The sequence below is a fragment of the Podarcis pityusensis genome (genome assembly GCF_964106645.2).
Source record: "Podarcis pityusensis genome assembly, chromosome: Z".
NCBI classification, from domain to species: Eukaryota; Metazoa; Chordata; class Lepidosauria; order Squamata; family Lacertidae; genus Podarcis; species Podarcis pityusensis.
The window spans coordinates 14603190-14620972 of NC_138044.1; the positions used below are offsets into that span (position 1 = coordinate 14603190).

Sequence of the window (17783 nt, forward strand, 5' to 3'; positions counted from 1 at the left end):
GGCTAAAAAGGGGTTCCTCCTCCTCCTCCTCCTCCTTCTTGTTTTAGTATTCATATGCCTAGCAATTCATAGAGGGACAAAAGGAAGGAAGGTCTCTGTCTCAAAGCTTACAATCTTAAAAATGCAAGGAATTACAGCCTTCCATGTGCAGTCTAAATGCATGTTAAGTTTATTCACTCACAATTAGCTCATTGCTCTCTCCTTCTGCCCCCTCCCTTTGCTGTCTCCCTCCCCACCTGTGAAATTTTAACTGTAAGCTCCCTAGGGTTGAGGCCACCTCCCTTGCTTTAATTTTTCCTCTTCAGAGCACTGTGTTCACAATAATTTCATTTTATGCTCTTTGGGCAGAAATGGGGGAGGACATTGAAGAGTCGGACAGAATTGAGGAGGGCTTCTATGAGAACAAAAGCGAAGAAGAAGAAAAAGAGGAACAGCAGGTGGAGGTGAACCCAGAAGCTGAGGAATCGAGAATTACCATAGCAGGGGATTCAGAGAGCTCTGCTCCAGAAAGCGATGGAGCGCTCATCCGCAGAGACGGCAGTTTTATCCTGGAAAGTGACAATGTGGAGAAATCTGATGAAGGGAGCAGTTCTACTACGCAAGAGGCTGTTGAGGTCCGTGACGTGGAAAATGCCACAGCACCAGCATTTGTGAGTTTCCACCGGGTTGGGGTGGGGGAACAGGATGACTTTAGCAAACACAGAATGACATAGAAGAAGCAAGACCTGAGCACAAGAGTGCTCTCCCTTCCCTTGGTTTCCAGCAACTGGTATTCAGACGCATTTCTACCTCCAACCATAGAAGCCATGCATGGCCATCATAGTAAAGGCCGTTGATAGCCGTCTCCTCCACGAATTTGTCCAATCTTCTTTTAAAGCTATCTAGGTTATTGGCTATCAGTACCTCTTGTGTGGGACGCGGGTGGCGCTGTGGGTTAAACCACAGAGCCTAGGACTTGCCGATCAGAAGGTCAGCAGTTCAAATCCCCGCAATGGGGTGAGCTCCCGTTGCTCTGTCCCTGCTCCTGCCAACCTAGCAGTTCAAAAGCACGTCAAAGTGCAAGTAGATAAATAGGTACTGCTCCGGCGGGAAGGTAAACGGCGTTTCCGTGCACTGCTCTGGTTCGCCAGAAGCGGCTTAGTCATGCTGGCCACATGACCCGGAAGCTGTACGCCAGCTCCCTCGGCCAATAAAGCGAGATGAGCGTTGCAACCCCAGAGTCAGCCACGACTGGACCTAATGGTCAGGGGTCCCTTTACCTTTACCTCTTGTGGAAGTGTGTTCCATAGGTTATCTATGTGCTACATGAAGAAGGACTTCCTTTTATCTGTCTTGAATCTTCTAACATTCAGCTTTGTTGGATATCCATGTGTGCTGTTGTAATGAGAGAGGCAGAAAAATCTCTCTGTCCACTTTCTCCATGCCATGCACATTTATTTGTGTGTGTGTGTGCATAGCATAGTATTTTGCATTTTTCTATTTACATATCATACGTTACCATCAAATATTCTTTCCATATAGACTTCCTAGCCTAGCCTTCCATGGTGTCTGTAATATGTCTGGTATTGCTGTATATCCATATATTAATCCACCCTACTTTTTCCTTTCTAATTCTTCTTTGTATTTAATTGTTGTTCAGAGAATCACCCCTACTTGTAATTTCATTTTAGTATCATTTTTTTTTAAATACTCCCCAAAAGTTTCCCATTCACCCTTTATTTGTTTTCCATCTTGATTCCTTATTTTGGCTGCCATGCTTGCAAGTTTGGCATATTCTGTCAATTTATGCAGTCATTGTTCTTTTGTTGGTGTTTGTTTTCCCGCCCAACTTTTAGCATACACTATTCTTGCTGGTAGGGTGGATTAATATATGGATATACAGCAATACCAGACATATTACAGACACCAGCATTACAAAAAAATATTATATAGCCTTCCAGGGAGCTCATAATCAATTATTGCTAATAGAAAGGCTTCTGGTTTCTTCGGAAATGTAAATGGGGGTGGGGGGGAGATGAGCTCATTGTAAACCATCTCCCAGTATTTTTGGGGTTATTTGCACTGCCACCACATATGTATGAAAGATCCCTCAATCTCTTCATGTTTCCAACACAGTTTGGACCCTCTCTTGTACATTTTAACATTTTAACTGGGCATCAGATTCTACTGCCATGCACAGTTTTAAGCATCATGTGGTGTTTTCCTTGCCTTTTCTCTAAACGAAAATATCACATGCACTGCAATGTTTCTTCATACATTACAGTGCATGATTCCTGCGTCCCAGGAATCCTGGGAACTGTAGTTTAGCCCTCAGAGAGCTGCAATTCCCAGCATCCTTAGGAAATTGCAATATTTTGGGGGGGAAAGTTATACTCTTTAAACCTAGACAGCCTAAGAGGTCTTGTGCAGCAGGTCCTGTTCCCCCCCAAGACTGGACATACTGTGATATAAGAAAAACAATGAAGAATTGCACTGGAAAGGTGTGGGATGAAACCCTTCATTTGCTGAAACATTATCTAACCTCCCTGCAAACAATTCTTACCTTATGCCATCCACTGGCTTAAATGTTGCTTTTAATTGGGAACCAATGTCATGGTTTCTCCCTTTGCCTCATCCGCAGGTGAGGCTCTCTAGGACACCGTCACGCCTGATGGAAATGACCACTGAGTTCTTCACTACATCCAGTGGAAACACTTACAAGGCAGTTCTGAACTCACCAAAGCTTAAAATCAAGAAATCTGAGAAATATTATGTGGGGAAACTGAAGGCGAATTTGCTGCCCTCCTACCTAGAGCAAGTGTACCTCTCTGAGAGTTTCTTTACGGATGTGAGAAGGCAGTGAGTAGGACTTCAATCTCTTCTCTTAGTTTACAGCTCGATCCCATCTTCTGTGTGGGTTATGTTCCAGTGGTTTGTGCATAAAAGCAAAATTACACAAAGCCAAAACTACCCCGACCCCTGAAATGAGGTTGGGGCCATCTAAGATCTCAGACTGCCCTGCAGGATCTTGCAAGGGCTTCTAGAGCCCTTGCATGGTCCTCCCAGAGCCTAGTAAGCAAGGCAGAGGGCTTAAAACTCTTTCTATGAAGGGAAAGACCCCTGGCAAACAAGGCTGCCTTATCCACTATTTATTTATTTAATTTTTTTGTACATAACAAAACTTTTTGTACATAAAGTTGTATTTGTGTAGGTGAAGCCTGTGTGAGATGCAATCAACCTGTAGTTTAATGGCATTTATTTATATGTTTTAATTAACAACATTTACATGCCGCTTAAAAAACATTTACATGCTGCTTGTTGTCCTACAGCACTGGGTGAAGACTGTTTTGTTCCAGCAGGCTTTTGGAAGCCTACTGCTTTTAAGGAAAGGGCTTCTAAATAGCACAACATTGTTTTTACTACTTGCATTTTAATATATTTTTTTTGCATCTGTTGTAGTTTTTAATTCTGTTATAGTTTAATTACTTTTTTGACTATCATCTTCTATATGCTTTTAGCTTCCTGTGTGTTTTATCTGTGTCTTTTTTAGCTTTTGTGAGCAGCCTTGAGTCCCAGTTCAGGGAAGCCGGAGCATAAGTACATTTTAAAAACAATACGTTAGTAAAAACAAAAATGCAGCCCAAAGCCTGAAAAACAGCAATATAGAAACTGGTGTGGACAAAAGTGCAGAAAACAGATGTCCCGTAGATTTCAAACACATAAATCCGGGTCTGATTTATAGGCCAGGGAGAATGCCCGAGTAAAGACACAAGTCTTTGTAAGATATCTGAAGTGACTGATGGCTGCTGCTTCATGTGTGACAGAGGGAAGAGCCTTTCCCAATATAGGAACAACAGCAGAAAAAGTTTCTGAGTCATCACCCTACAATATTTTGCAGGGTGCCATGTCACAGGTAGAATTTCTCTAGATGATCTAAGCAGTCTTACGGTATTAATACAGAGGCACATAGCCTTCCAGGTAAATGCCTTTTTCAAGAAGAACAAGAACGAGAAGACGATTGTTCAAGGCATCTTTCAGCATAAAAATCAAAACAAGATGAGCTTCTGGCTGTGGACTACCCTCTGGACATTCCATTGCATCTGATCCTAAGGATCTTTAGCATAATTGGGGGAAATTAATGATAGAAGTTTGAACGTATTCATTCCTCTGAACCTGCAACCTCCTTCAATGGTGGTCTTGGAAGGATTGTTGCTGTTCTCTCCCCCCCCCCCACACACACACCCAAAATTTTTTTTCAAGACTTTATTATGAAGTTAAAATAAGAATCCAGTAAGAAATAAGAAATAAAAATTTAAAAGTAAATTTTCCCCCCATAAAGCCATTACTATATAAAATACATTCTCAAGACTACACATTGAATTAGATGTTACAAAAACAAACTGACCCGATACAGAAAGAGTACAAACCAAAGGTTACAAATACAAGCCATATTTCATTGGGATTTGCCACCCCCATGATTGGCCTTTCATATAAGTAACAAATGGCCCACCCACAAAGAAAGCTTCCCATCACATCTCTGACTCCAACTTCTGAGCAAGGGAAATGCTTAGCACAGAAGCTCATACATAAAAATGTGGAGGGAGGGTGCTTAGCTAATCTGAGGATTGACAGTTCTTCCCATAAACCTGGAGCAAAGCATGTCTCCTACTTTTTAAATTCTGAAGCAAAGCATAGCCAGAGTTGCCAGAAGCCTGTGAAGCTCTGGGGTTCACCCACATTGCGTGATGCAACACAGTGAACACTGATGAAGTAGAGATGAGAACTTATGAGAGAGAGATTTGTTCCTGTAAGCAGAAGGATGCCCCAACTTTTCCCTTCCTTCTCTTGCCCCATCACAGAATCCGGCTGCAGTTTTTTGAACACCTGGAGAACTGGTATTCTGAGACGTTGTCCAAGGCCTGGGTCATTGTGGACTCCAAGAAAGAAGAGATCAGCGCTGAACTGCAGCTGCGTGCTCACCTTCATGAGCCAAGGCGGGAGCGCATCGAGAAGGATATCTACGATGTCAGAATGGGTATTAATGTTTTCACTGCTACTTGTTACCAATGTGACACAATTGTTTCAGCTAGCCCACCTACTCCCCACTAACACTAAGGCCACATCCACACCATACATTTGAAGCGCTACAATACCACTTTAAACAGTCATGGCTTCCCCAGAAGAATTCTGGGGGCTGTTAAGGGTGCTGAAAGTCATAAGAGGGGACTTCCTAGACCAGGGGTCAGCAACTTTTTTCAGCCGTGGGCCGGTCCACTATCCCTCAGACCATGTGGTGGGCCGGACTATATTTTGGAAAAAAAATATGAACAAATTCTTATGCCCCACAAATAACCCAGAGATGCATTTTAAATAAAAGGACACATTCTACTCATGTAAAAACATGCTGATTCCTGGACCATCCACAGGCCAGACTTAGAAGGCAATTGGGCCGCATCCGACCCCTGGGCCTTAGGTTGCCTACCCCTGCCCTAGACAGAGGACTAGGACCCAGGAGACCATGGCTCAGATTCCCCTCAGTCATGTAACTCACTGGGTGACCTTGGGCCAATCACTGCCTCCCAGCCTAATCTACCTCACAGGGTTATTGTAAGGATGAACTGGGGAGGAGGAGAACCATGGACACGGACTCAAGCTCCTTGGAGAAGAAGATGGGATAGAAATGCAATAAATAAACTGTAGTTCTAGGAGGGGAATAATGAGTCTCTGCAAATAATATAGGCTGATTTGCTATATATGGTTGTGCCCAGCTGTTAGGTTAAATTCCCCCTGCCCTCCACCGACCATTGTCACCCTGGCCTCAACTGGTAGGCAGAGGATCGAATTCAAAACGTTGACAAATTTGTGGAGGCTGAATTTATAAAAAGCAAAGGCAAGGATGGGTTTTTGGAAATTTGTTCAGTGGTGTCTGGACACACACATACACACACAAACAAATAAATAAATAAATATGTATGTATGAGCAATGGCACCCCTTGGCATTGCGGGGGGGGGGGGGAATATGGATTGCAAGGCTTTCCAGATTTATCTTACTTTCAACTCCCACTGGCTTGAACCTAAAGCATTCTCTCACCCCACCCCTGCACGCCTTTCCTTCCCCCCCTCTCAGCGGAGCTGCGATTTCACAACGACCGCTTAGTGCGACACTGCAGTGGTGTGGTGGAGGCCCTGAATAAAGAAAAAGCCGCCTTCTCCAAGCTCCGAGAAGACCAGAACCGTGTTAGCAAGACTTTTCGGCGGAAGATCCAAGACATGGAGAACATCTTCCTGATGGAGACCAGGGCAGAAAAGTCAGTTGGGGGGGAGGGGGTCGCACAGCTTTCCCCCATGCGTCTTCAGTCCCAGGGAATTGGTTGAGCAGGGGCTACCTTATCACAACATCAGGTTTCCTGAGTGCTTTTGATTTTGGTGGTACTTCTGGATCCAGGTCTCTCACTGGAGGCTCAGTGGCTAGAAGTGCCTTTTACCAACTGTGACTAGTTCAACAGCTATGGCCATTCCTGGACCAGGAAAGCCTTGCCATAGTTGTTTATGTGTTGGTTACTCCAAGACTGGGTTGCTGCCATGCACTCTGTGTGGGGCTTCCCTTGAGTTTGATCAGGAGGCTGCAGTTAGTGCTGAATGTTGCAGCACATACACCCACTCAGTCACTTTAATCTGTGGAACTGACAATGCCCCTGACGCCATGTAATACCTGTTCTGTATTTGTAAGAACTCGAACTTTTAGTGTGGTTGCCCCTACACTTTGGAACTCCCTGCATGTTAACATCAGGAAAGGCACCTTCATTCTATTCTTTTCAGCACGTGCTATAACACTTTTGTTTAGGCAACCCTGTCCAGATGCTGAGAAAGTTGATGCAAGTTTTACATCAATTTTCAGTCAGTCGTTATTGTAGCTTTTTGAAAGCCTTAAATTGTTATTAATCTTCTTATTTACAATGTTATTGTTTTATCATTTTTGTAAGCCACTTTGAGGGTTTATTTGTTTCTTACAGTCAAGCTGTTTAATATAAATTTAAAAAACTTTGTTGGTATATCACCATCTCCTTTCTCAGGCTGTTGAGTCTCAGCAACAATATGCGCACTGAGCTGATTGACCACGTGGAGGTCATGCAGCTCTCCCTTCGGAGCTACAGGCAGTACTTGGAAGAAGCACTAGGGAAGCTGCGAGACGCAAACACTGACTTCCTTAAAGCATGCAGGTATGCCAAGATCTGTTCAGCAGTGGCTGGTGTCATGGATTCCATGAGGTGGGGTGAAGCCCCTGAGGCAGTGCCCCTGTGGGTGCCCCACCACTTCCACTGCCAGCAGAGAATGGGTACCAGCATTGGTGCTTATTTCATGAGATCTCACAGAAATCTCACAAGATCTCTCATAGTTCGAGAAATCTTGGAAGATTTTGGCGCTGATGCGCCGCTCCGATATCAACACTACTGTGTTGTTTAAGGCAACTTTACTTAGTCATGGTAGCCACCACTGGGAAACCCACAAAAGTGGAATCCCCAGGCCTATAAATCCCCTATCTTAGCTTTGTACAAGTGCAGAAATTAAGCCACGTTCCTGTCCCCCTCCTCCTTCCCCTGCTGAGTTCTACAAGGGACAATTCTGAGACTTGAGGAGGAGAAGGAAGCTGGCAGCTGGTGCCACCACCCCTTGTAAGTGAGAAAGCAGGCAGGTGGGGGCTAGCTGAAGGCAGACTGGGGTAGGCAAGGTAGTGTCCTACTTGCCCTAAAGAGGCAACTTCCACTAAGTCTTTATAAGATCCTCCTATACAGGTGGAATCATAAACAGGGCCTTTTCCAACCTCAGGCCATCCAGAGTCATAGCATCCTTAACCGGTATTTTTCATTGTTTTCCCCAGATTATTTGCTGATGGCGGAAATTTTTCTCCTGAGGAACTAGATGGCTTCATCAAGCGCCTGCACAAGGAGAGTGGGCGCATTGAGTTTGTCGAGGGCTTGATCATGATTGACCTGGAGAAGATGGAGTCTTCTTACCTGGAGCAGGTGAGGAGATGCCAGTCTCCCTGTTCTAGCAAGATAGAGGTTGCATCAAGAACAGCGAGAAGAATAAAAACTCTTATTTTTCCCCGCTGCCTCCCAAGGCTACAGAGGTCATCAACAGATATGAAAGCAAGTTTCGTTTTCTGGCACTCGACCGGCTCTTCATAGAGAAAATCCAACGGTTCTTGACGAACACTCAAGTGAAAATCAAGACAGAGGTGCAGATAAATGAAGAGTATTTTATTTTACTTTATTGCCAGAGTGGAGAGAGGCAGGCATGGAGCTTTCTCCTTTACCCCCAGCTCAGTGACTTTTTACCTAAAGCTTTGAAGGGCTCCAGATTACTTCCTTGGATGTTTGACAAGCCCTTACTCATCTTATCCTCCCCGTTAGCACTTGCACACAAACAGCAAAAGGGATAAAGCACAGGAAGCACCCCCAGAACTGAATGAGTCCTGGTGGGAACGCCAGTGAGACCCGCCTTTTTTATTTATTATTTCATCTATTACATTGCATTTATATCCCACCTTTTTCTCCAAGGAGTTCAAGGTGGCATTTGCAGTTCTCCCCACACTCATTTAACCCCCACAACAACCTTGTGAGGTAGGTTAGGCTGAGAGGCAGCAACTGGCCCCAAAAGTGAGCTTCATGATGAGGGGTGGCATTTGAACCCCAATCTCCCAGGCCCTAGTCTGACACTCTAACCCCTACACCACTGGCTCTCTGCAGCAAATGCTGAGTAGAGGATGGCAAAAGAAACAAGAAGGATTCTGAAACAACATATCATGCATAGCCAGAGATGCACTGCAGATCACCAGTATAAAGCTCTCAGACCACTGGGGGATGGATTCTCACAAAACTACAGTGGTACCTCGCAAGACGAATGCCTCGCAAGACGAAAAACGCGCAAGACGAAAGAGTTTTCCGTTTTTTGAGTCGTTCCGCAAGACGAATTTCCCTATGGGCTTGCTTCGCAAGACGAAACGTCTTGCGAGTTCTTGCAAGTTTGTTTCCTTTTTCTTAAAGCCGCTAAGCCATTAATAGCCGCTAAGCCGCTAAGCCGTTAATAGCCGCTAAGCCGCTAATAGCTGCTAAGCCGCTAATAGCCGTGCCTTGCAAGACGAAAAAACCGCAAGACGAAGAGACTCGCGGAATGGATTAATTTCGTCTTGCGAGGCACCACTGTATCTCCTGCAGATTTCCCCACCCTTGCCTTTCTCCTTAACTGGTAAACACACATCTGGGGAAATGCATTTGCCCAATTGTAGTTCTGCCACTGGAAGTCCCATATCCCCTTGTATCAGTGTCAGCCAGGAAAACCTTTCTCCACTTACCTTCTGCGAATCTCAGTTAAGCTTTTGACTTCAAGTTCCCCCTTTTCCTTCTTAGGTGGCAAAATCCAATTGGCAGACCCAGACGTTAAACTCTTACATGGAGAAACTCACCAGAAGGATTGATGCTTGTGCCCATCCCACTGCAGATAAGGAAGTAAGTTCCAACAGCATGCAATTAAAAATGATTTGTCTTTTTGCTGCAAGGGGTTCAAGTCACATCCAGTGGGTTTTCAAAGTCTAGAATGCAGACCTGGAAGCTTGTCAGGGATTCCTCAGTAAGGGGATCATTCATTAAATGAAGCTGGGCATTGGAAGATTCAGGACAAACAACAAGAAATGACTTCATGCAGCACATAAACTATGGAATTCTCTCAGCTGGAACTTACCAGAACTCAGTTCCAGCACCTCTCAGGTGGGCGCCACTGCTATACTAAGAGAATGAGGGAGGTGTTCATGGTGAGTTCCAGCACCTCTTTTTTTAGAAAAATAGCAATGTTAAGACAGTGGTACCTCTGGTTACATACTTAATTCGTTCCAGAGGTCCGTTCTTAACCTGAAACTGTTCTTAACCTGAAGCACCACTTTAGATAATGGTGCCTCCCGCTGCTGCCACGCCACGCGATTTCTGTTCTCATCCTGAAGCAAAGTTCTTAACCTGAGGTACTATTTCTGGGTTAGGAGAGTCTGCAACCTGAAGCTTATGTAACCTGAAGCATATGTAACCCGAGGTGCCACTGTGTGTGTGTGTGTGTGTGTGTGTATATATATGTGTGTGTGTGTGTGTGTGTGTGTTTATATTGAACAAAATTAGTGCCTGGTTTGTTTATTTCTCTCAGTCTGTAACTTCAGAAGCACTCTATGAGTTTGCCACGTTTGTGATGGAAGAACTGAAAAAGAGAAGCAAGTATCTCAATTGCCTGCTCGAACTGGTAAATAGATCCACATGGTGAATGATTGTAATGATTATTATTTGTCTCCCTAGTGCCATTTGTGTACAATGCACTGCTAAACAAGAATAACATAAGCAAAAAGACAGTTCCCTGGCAATCAGTGGGCAAAATGACACATGATGTTGATGGGGAAATTTGCAGATCTGTAAAGCTTAAAGCTCCCCCTTTGGGGAAGGGCTGTAGCTGAATAGTAGAACATCTGCTTCACATGGAGAAGGCCCCAGGTTCAGTTCCCAGGATCTCCAGGTAAGCATGGAAAAGACTCCCTGCCTGAAACCCTGGAGAGCTACTGCCAGTCAGTGTAAGCAGTGCTGAACTAAAAGGATAAATCATCTGACTTAGTATAAGGCAGATCGCTATGTTGTTCTTGTGGCTTCCCCCAAGGCACTTGGCTAGCCACAGTTGGAAACAGGAAGCTGGGAAAATTGACCTTTGGTCTGGTCCAATAGGATGCTTCATCTGTTTTGCTCCTTTCCGACACAGGACCCTGTGTTCTCTTATGTACAAGACCCCACAATCCCTACCTCCGTGACAACCTCCATCCAATCAGACAGCATGCTGCAGGAAAGCAAGACATTTGTGATGGGTGTTGAAGGCACATCACTGTTGAACCCAAGCCGGATGGGGAAGCCAGCCTTTGACGATGCAGCGATTAGTGTGATCAAACACCTCATTGGGTAGGTATTGAAGGGGAAGGGGCGGGATGGTCCTGGTTCTTGCAAACGTGGTGGAGACTGAGAGCACAGTAAACCCTAAGCCCATCAGCAAGGAGGGAGATGCTCATAAACAAATGCCTCCAATTGGTTTTTAAACTCACTGCAGAGAGTGGTACCTAGCAGTGGTGGCTGTTGACTGTTGGGACTGGGAGGGCAGAAGGAAGGGACACCCAAAAGGTGGTGGCACCAAAGCCAGAGGCAGGCAGAACCAGAGCCAATCACAGGCAGCTGGTTAATTCTTGTTTTATCCCCATCCTCCTCCCTGCTAAGAGGGCAAAACTGACTAAGGAGGAGGAAGCCGATAGCCAGTGACCAGTTCCCCTGAACTGGTTGTAGGAAGACAGGCAGGTGGAGACTGACTGAGAGCAGACTGCAGTTGGTAGGGTGGTTCTCCACTCACCCTAATGAGGGCAAGGAGTAGCCAATGTGGTGCCCTCTGGATGTTTTTTGACTCCAACTCCCATCAGCCCCAGCCAGTGTGGCTAATGGTCAGGGATAATAATAATAATAATAAATTTTATTTATATCCCGCCCTCCCCAGCCAAAGCCAGGCTCAGGGCGGCTAACAACAAACTAAATGATGTTAGTTGTAATCCCAACAACATAAAGAGGACTTCATGTTGGCTACCCAATGGGAAAAGTTACTGCTAAGATGATGTGGGCAAGAAAATGAGAGTGTCACGAAACTCCAACTGAGAAAGAGTGCTTAAATAAAGTGCACGGAATTGGCTGAGACAAGTTAACTGAGCTCTAGTCCACAGGAGGGAAGGGAGGTCATGGAGTGTTGACTTCACTGAAAGATGGAATTGCTTTGTCAAATAGCGGAATACAAGTAAGGGAATGTAAGACTTGAAGGACCTCTGTTTTTGTAAATAATATCAAAAAAGGAAAGAAAGCTTTATGGGTCAAAAGACATCCCCTACAAATTCCCAGGATCTGAGTCTTAACCTGTGTTGAGCTTGTTTCAGATCCCATCGCACCAGAAGACTGACAGATGTGCAGCAGGAGAAAGAGCGCTTGCAGTCCGCTGCAACAGAAACAGCACCAGGTGGGCACAAGGAGACCTTCCATGCAGGCAATCGTTGCAGCCACACAGCTTAACTCAGGGGGTTATAACGGATTTCTTCAATTAACCACACCAGTTGCAATGCTTAAGACAGCTTTACTAGATCACAACAACAGCAGCCACCGGGAACCTGCAAAAGCAGAGTTCACAGGCCTATAAATTACCCAGGCTTATATAGAAGCATTCCCTTGCCTTAGCCTTACTCACACACTTTGAAATCAAGATGCGTTCTCTGAGGAAAAGTGTGCTTGATTCAGCAAGAAGAATTCACTGTCTGCTTTCTGTCAAACTGGTCCAAGGCTGAATTTTTCCAGCACAAACATTCTCCACCCCGCAAAAAACAAACAAACAAACCATTCTCAACATATTCTTAATACAGTACAGTTTGCAGAAGCAGATTCTCCTAACTATATTATTTCGCACACTGTTTTTACATACCTTCACATGTAGAGTACCTATCAATCAGTATGGCTATCCACCACAGGGTTGCCAAAACTTTTTGGGCCCGCTGGTCACAATTGGAGTTCTGACAGAGCACTGTGGCTACTGGTCACAAAATATGCACCATGCAGATGCTCAAGGGAGAGGTGGAGTCTGTGCAAATCGGAATTGAGTAGGAAGAGCAAGCAATCACTCTCACACTTTGGTGATTTGGGGATGGATATTTGCTGAGACCTTTTTCAGGCACCAGAAGAGGTCCTTGGGCAGAGTGCATGGTGTTGGCGACGCTTGCATTGGCTAGCATTGGGTTTGGCATTGGGTTTGGCATCAGCTGCTGGAGACTTTGCCCCATTTCACACATAACCACCTCAGAAATAGTGCTCCAAGGCAACAGGACTGTAAACACAATATATTAATAATGAAGTTTACAATAATGTAGACAAAATATCAAACAAAGTATTCATTTCTACCTGCCTATCATTCTAGACCATTGCAGTGGTTTTCCCCCTTTTAGAATTGAGTAACTTTTTTGAAGTCCTCCCAGTTGTGAAAACTGCAATCAGAGCCTTGAAACAGAGGAAGATCTTTGAAACAGGACCGTATCCAGAAATCTGTCTTTTTGTCAGCTGCTTAGAGCATTCTTCAGTATAACAATAATTACTTTTGGGGTACACGGTTCTTTGAAAGCCTCACTGATATGTGCACTTTGCAATTGTAATAGTATTTTGCCTCCTTTGTGTAAGCTTCATTATTAATTTATTGTCCCAGGTTCAGTCCCCAATGGCATCTCCAGGTAGGGCTGGGAAAGATACCCTATCTGAAACTCTAGAGAGCTGCTGGCAGTCAGTGCAGAGAGTACTGAGCTAGATGGACCAAGTTTCTGGACGTATAAAGCAGCTTCCCATGCTGCCTTGCTCGCTTTCAAGCCTTTCTCTGCAACCATGAGGTCTAGAAACAAACTTAGGTTCACAAAAACAAATTATAAGCATTCTGACAATCTCAAGGTTCTGCCAACATGGCTTGTAACACTCTGTAGCCCAAGCACAACAAGGAAGAGATGCGGCTCAGTGGTAGAGCATCTGCTTTGCATGCAGAAGCTTCCATGTTCAATCCCCAGCACCTCCAGGTTGGGCTGGGAATGTCCCCTGCCTGAAAATCTTGAGAGCTTCTGCCAGTGTAGACAGTACTGAGCTAGATAGTCCAGGGGTCTGACTCAGTAGAAGGCAGCTTCTCTCCAAGAGAAGAGAGTGCATTTTAGGGGCTGTATTCAATGCTGTTCCTACTCAGAGTAAACCCATTGAAATGAACATGAACTTGGTTTCTTGATTTCACTAGGTCTGCTCTGACTAAAGCTTAGTTGGAGACAACCATAGGAGGTGTGATCCCAACAAATGGGGCTGGCTTGAGGATTTGGTGAGGATCTTGGCTAAGACAAAGTCTGCTGACCCACCCCGCTGCTCTCGTTCAATTCAGAAGTGATGTTGCATGGAAACATTGCCTCTAAATTATCTGTGCAAAGTGAGAGTAGTGGGCCTGATATGAAAGGTGGAGCTCTCTCTTTCCTGATGTTTGGGGCCCCAGGAAGCACTGGAAGCCATTGACATTCTGAGCTGTCCCCACCCACTTAATGCCCTCTTCCATCTTTTCTTAGAGCTTATGCCAAAACCATTTTCTCCGGCATTCTCGGGTGGAGCCTCCCATCGCGAAAGCACCCAGCTTGCTCAAACCAACATATCTCTCACGTCTGCACGGAAATCTAGTTCCATTGGCAAGCGGATGTCAGGAAGGTGAGGAAAACAAGGAAATTGCCCCCTCCTTCTGTTTCAGTGGCTTCTCCCCCTCCCCTTCCAACCGTACCCCATCCCCACTGACACACACTTGGAAAGGACATTTTTCAAGAATAACTCACAGACACTTCAATGTTGTTTTTTAACACACCCAAATAAATCAGCCTCAAATAGGATTATTCACTGACAATTTAGTGGTAATGACACCTGACCTGTTGAAAATGGGAGCAGCAGTACATGGGAGCGCTTCACAACTTGGCAACACAGTCAGGTTAAAATTTCAAAATCTGAAGCTTTATGCTTCAATGTACCACCCAACATCCAAAAAGCTTTCACAGAACTCACAGGCATTAGACTCTGTCACACAAAGCTTAGCTATTTAGGAATAATTATAACAAGTAACCTTAACAGACTGTATTGACAAAATATCCTCTTGTATGGCAGACAGTTCTTCAGAATTTTGCAAAAAAGAGAGCAAAACCCATTTTACTCTCCTGGACAAATTAGCAATGGTAAAAATGATGATTCTACCAAAATTGTTGTTTCTATTCCAATCACTAACCCACTTCGATCCCACTTAACCAGATACCAAAGTGGCAAAAGTTCTGCGAAAGACCCAAATTAAATTATTATATTTATTTTGAACCCATCTCCCATGTTCATCAATAGACCAGCACTTTATATTGCTTCATTGGTAACATAAGAGGAAAAATGACTATTACTCAGACTTAATCTAAGCACAACCATGAGAGCTCCTGGCTATACAATGTTGAATGTTATTTGTTAACTCTGTTCTGTCCTGTTACTCCTTTGTTTTTGTTTAAACCAATTCACAAACCAAGAACTTATACATTAACTACTAATGGTGAATTATATGTTGTAGATATTGCTGCAAATTTATTATGCTATTTTTGTGATATGCAAATGACATGAGAAGGTGAGGGAGCTGGGGGCAGGGAAGGTAAACAGTTTTATGCAACTAAGTCTTAGAATAGACCCACTGAAATTAATGAACCTAAGTTAGATTTGAATGGATCTACTCCATGGCATGAAAAAAGTGAATAGAGAAAAAAATATTGTCTCTTTTTCATAACACCAGAACTCATGGACATCCAACAAAGCTGAGTGCCAGCAGATTCAGGACATAGCAGGGCATAGTTATAACTATGGAACTCACTCCCAGTAGTGGCGGTGGTGGCCACCACCTTAAATGGCTTCAGAAAAAGGATTAAATAGATTCATAGAGGATAAGACTATCAATGGCTATTGGCCACGATGGCTATGCCCCGCCTTCATGGTCAGAGGCAACAGTGATTCTGAATACCAGTTTCCCACAGGCATCTAGTTGGCCACTGTGAGAACAGGATGCTGGGTTAGATGGGCCTGATACAACAGGGCTAGCACTGGATACCACCCCAAGTTTTTACCTGTGGCTGAAAAGAGTTGTCAGCCAAGGCTGCAACTGAAATGACTAGAGTGGATTGGGAGCTGAATTCCAAAGCATATGGAGCGCACCAGCTTAGGAAAGGCTAGCCCAGATGGACTTGTGTCTCATCCAGTAAGAGCTCTGCTTGTGTTCACATGGCTGCAGCTAGGACTTCATGGTGGCTTGCCAATACTTATTTATTTATATTTATTTATAATCAGTGATTATATCTCTGTGATATTGGGGTGGGGTGACTAACCAACTTCTGGAAGAAACAGAGAAGCAACCACCACCACCCTGCTCTAAATCCTTTCTTTTCGAGAACAGTGTCAGCTCCATACAGAGATATACAAAAACCACTCGGATTGAGAGGAAGATACAGATCTTTGGAGACAAGCCGAAAGACAATGAGTAAGCCCCATGGTTAAGATTTATGCTTTGATAAGCTTTGTTAGTCTGTTCTTCAGCTGAAGAGGCTCCTTCAGGTGACTTACAGTGGTACCTCGGGTTAAGAACTTAATTCGTTCTTAACCTGAAACTGTTCTTAACCTGAGGTACCACTTTAGCTAATGGGGCCTCCCACTGCTACTGCGCTGCCGCCGCACAATTTCTGTTCTCATCCTGAAGCAAAGTTCTTAACCTGAGGTACTATTTCTGGGTTAGCGGAGTCTGCAACCTGAAGCGTCTGTAACCCGAGGTACCACTGTACAAGGTCACTAAAGCAAAGCAGTCCCTGCCTCCATATTTAAACATTAAAAGAAAGCACATTAAAGGAAAAGGGCAAAAGGAGGGAAAAAGGAAAGCAAAGGAACTCAGACACCGGTTAGTAAAGTTACAGCAGTTATAATGGCCAGATGGGATGGTAACAGATTCAGGTTGCCTGGTGGGTAAGTTGAGGAAGAGCCAGAGGGTTATGGGTCTCTTAGGATGGCCAATGGAATAGCACGGCTTCCCTTTTTCTCCTCCATCTCTGAGTTGGCAAAGGAGAGTGTCCTGACCTCAGGGGAATACTTCCCTTCTTCAAGGAACGAAACAATAGATTCAGACTAGGAGGCTGAATTGCACTCAGTGCCAGCCCAAGAGGTATATACTGAACCAAAGCACTGACTCAAGAGCAGCCCATTTTGCGGGTATCTCTCTGCATTGCCCTCCTCTGAATCCATCTCAGAAGCCCTAGTGAAACCACAGTCTCCCCTGCTTTGTCAGAGCGGATGTCTGCTAAAGCTGGCTGGGCCCCTTTAAATGAAGAGGCTCCTCCCACCAAAGCCAGAGCTATTAGCTATGACAGCTCCAGCTCCTATTTAAGGCTCAGTCTGAGGAAGATGGGCGCTGAAACAACATCTGAGCTCTTCTTTTATGGAGTTACCAGCCTGAGCCCTGCATGGAGATGTCCAGGGTGCAGATGAGGCCTTGCCTTACTAAGGCCACATCTCAGAGCAGAACACTGGAGATGATTCTGTCCAAATGGAATTGACTGAGCCACATGCAATGTACTGATAATGGTAGTACTGTAAATATTATTAAATCTACTCCTAGGCACCTCCTTTAAACCCTTTTCCCCCCTTTAGTTCTGAACATTTGAAAGGAATTATCTTCAGCATCCTGTGGGACAACTTTGATATTATTATGAATTCTGCAGAGGTAAGGATACTTCTGCTATGGCTAGTTCTGGATTTATTTCCTTTTTTCCTTTTTAATGATCCTGGTAATGCAGCTTCAGAGCAGAACCAGCTGTTAGGAGAATCCTCCCCCTTTCTAGCAATAATATATAGCAACACTTCTTTTGCATCCTGGTGCCATCATGTTCTGCCTCCACCATTGTTGACAAATGATGCGGAGTTGTGAGCAGGGCCAAGAGGCAAATCTTTCTGGGCTAGTAGGGCAAGGGAATCAATATTGCAGGTAACTCACAACTTACATATATTTAACTTGTGCGCATTCAGTTTTACGTGCTTGACCTTTTATTTTTTTACTTTTTAAATTGAAAGTAGGCAGGCATCCAGGAAACAAAGAGTTTGGCGATCCCACCTGCCATTGAACCCAATGTGTTTTGACTATATGCG

General features: G+C 44.5%; 1 protein-coding gene across 3 annotated transcripts in view; it reads left to right on the forward strand.

The window, feature by feature from the left end:
- LOC308468421 (coiled-coil domain-containing protein 180-like) overlaps positions 1 to 17783 on the forward strand; it is a 58516-nt gene that overhangs the window by 28377 nt on the left and 12356 nt on the right. For 2 of the 3 annotated variants that reach the window (XR_013981648.1, XM_080990579.1), the window contains exons 18-31: positions 349 to 650; positions 2621 to 2838; positions 4839 to 5014; positions 6107 to 6287; positions 7053 to 7199; positions 7859 to 8003; positions 8102 to 8218; positions 9390 to 9488; positions 10171 to 10263; positions 10768 to 10961; positions 11969 to 12048; positions 14159 to 14294; positions 16048 to 16131; positions 17289 to 17361. Coding sequence is in view for 2 of the 3 variants with exons in the window: in XM_080990579.1 (XP_080846705.1) it covers positions 349 to 650; positions 2621 to 2838; positions 4839 to 5014; positions 6107 to 6287; positions 7053 to 7199; positions 7859 to 8003; positions 8102 to 8218; positions 9390 to 9488; positions 10171 to 10263; positions 10768 to 10961; positions 11969 to 12048; positions 14159 to 14294; positions 16048 to 16131; positions 17289 to 17361 (2045 nt within the window). In the remaining variant the exon portion in view is untranslated. The remainder of the gene's footprint in view (positions 1 to 348; positions 651 to 2620; positions 2839 to 4838; positions 5015 to 6106; positions 6288 to 7052; positions 7200 to 7858; positions 8004 to 8101; positions 8219 to 9389; positions 9489 to 10170; positions 10264 to 10767; positions 10962 to 11968; positions 12049 to 14158; positions 14295 to 16047; positions 16132 to 17288; positions 17362 to 17783) is intronic. The other variant, XM_080990580.1, reaches the window with a different exon arrangement.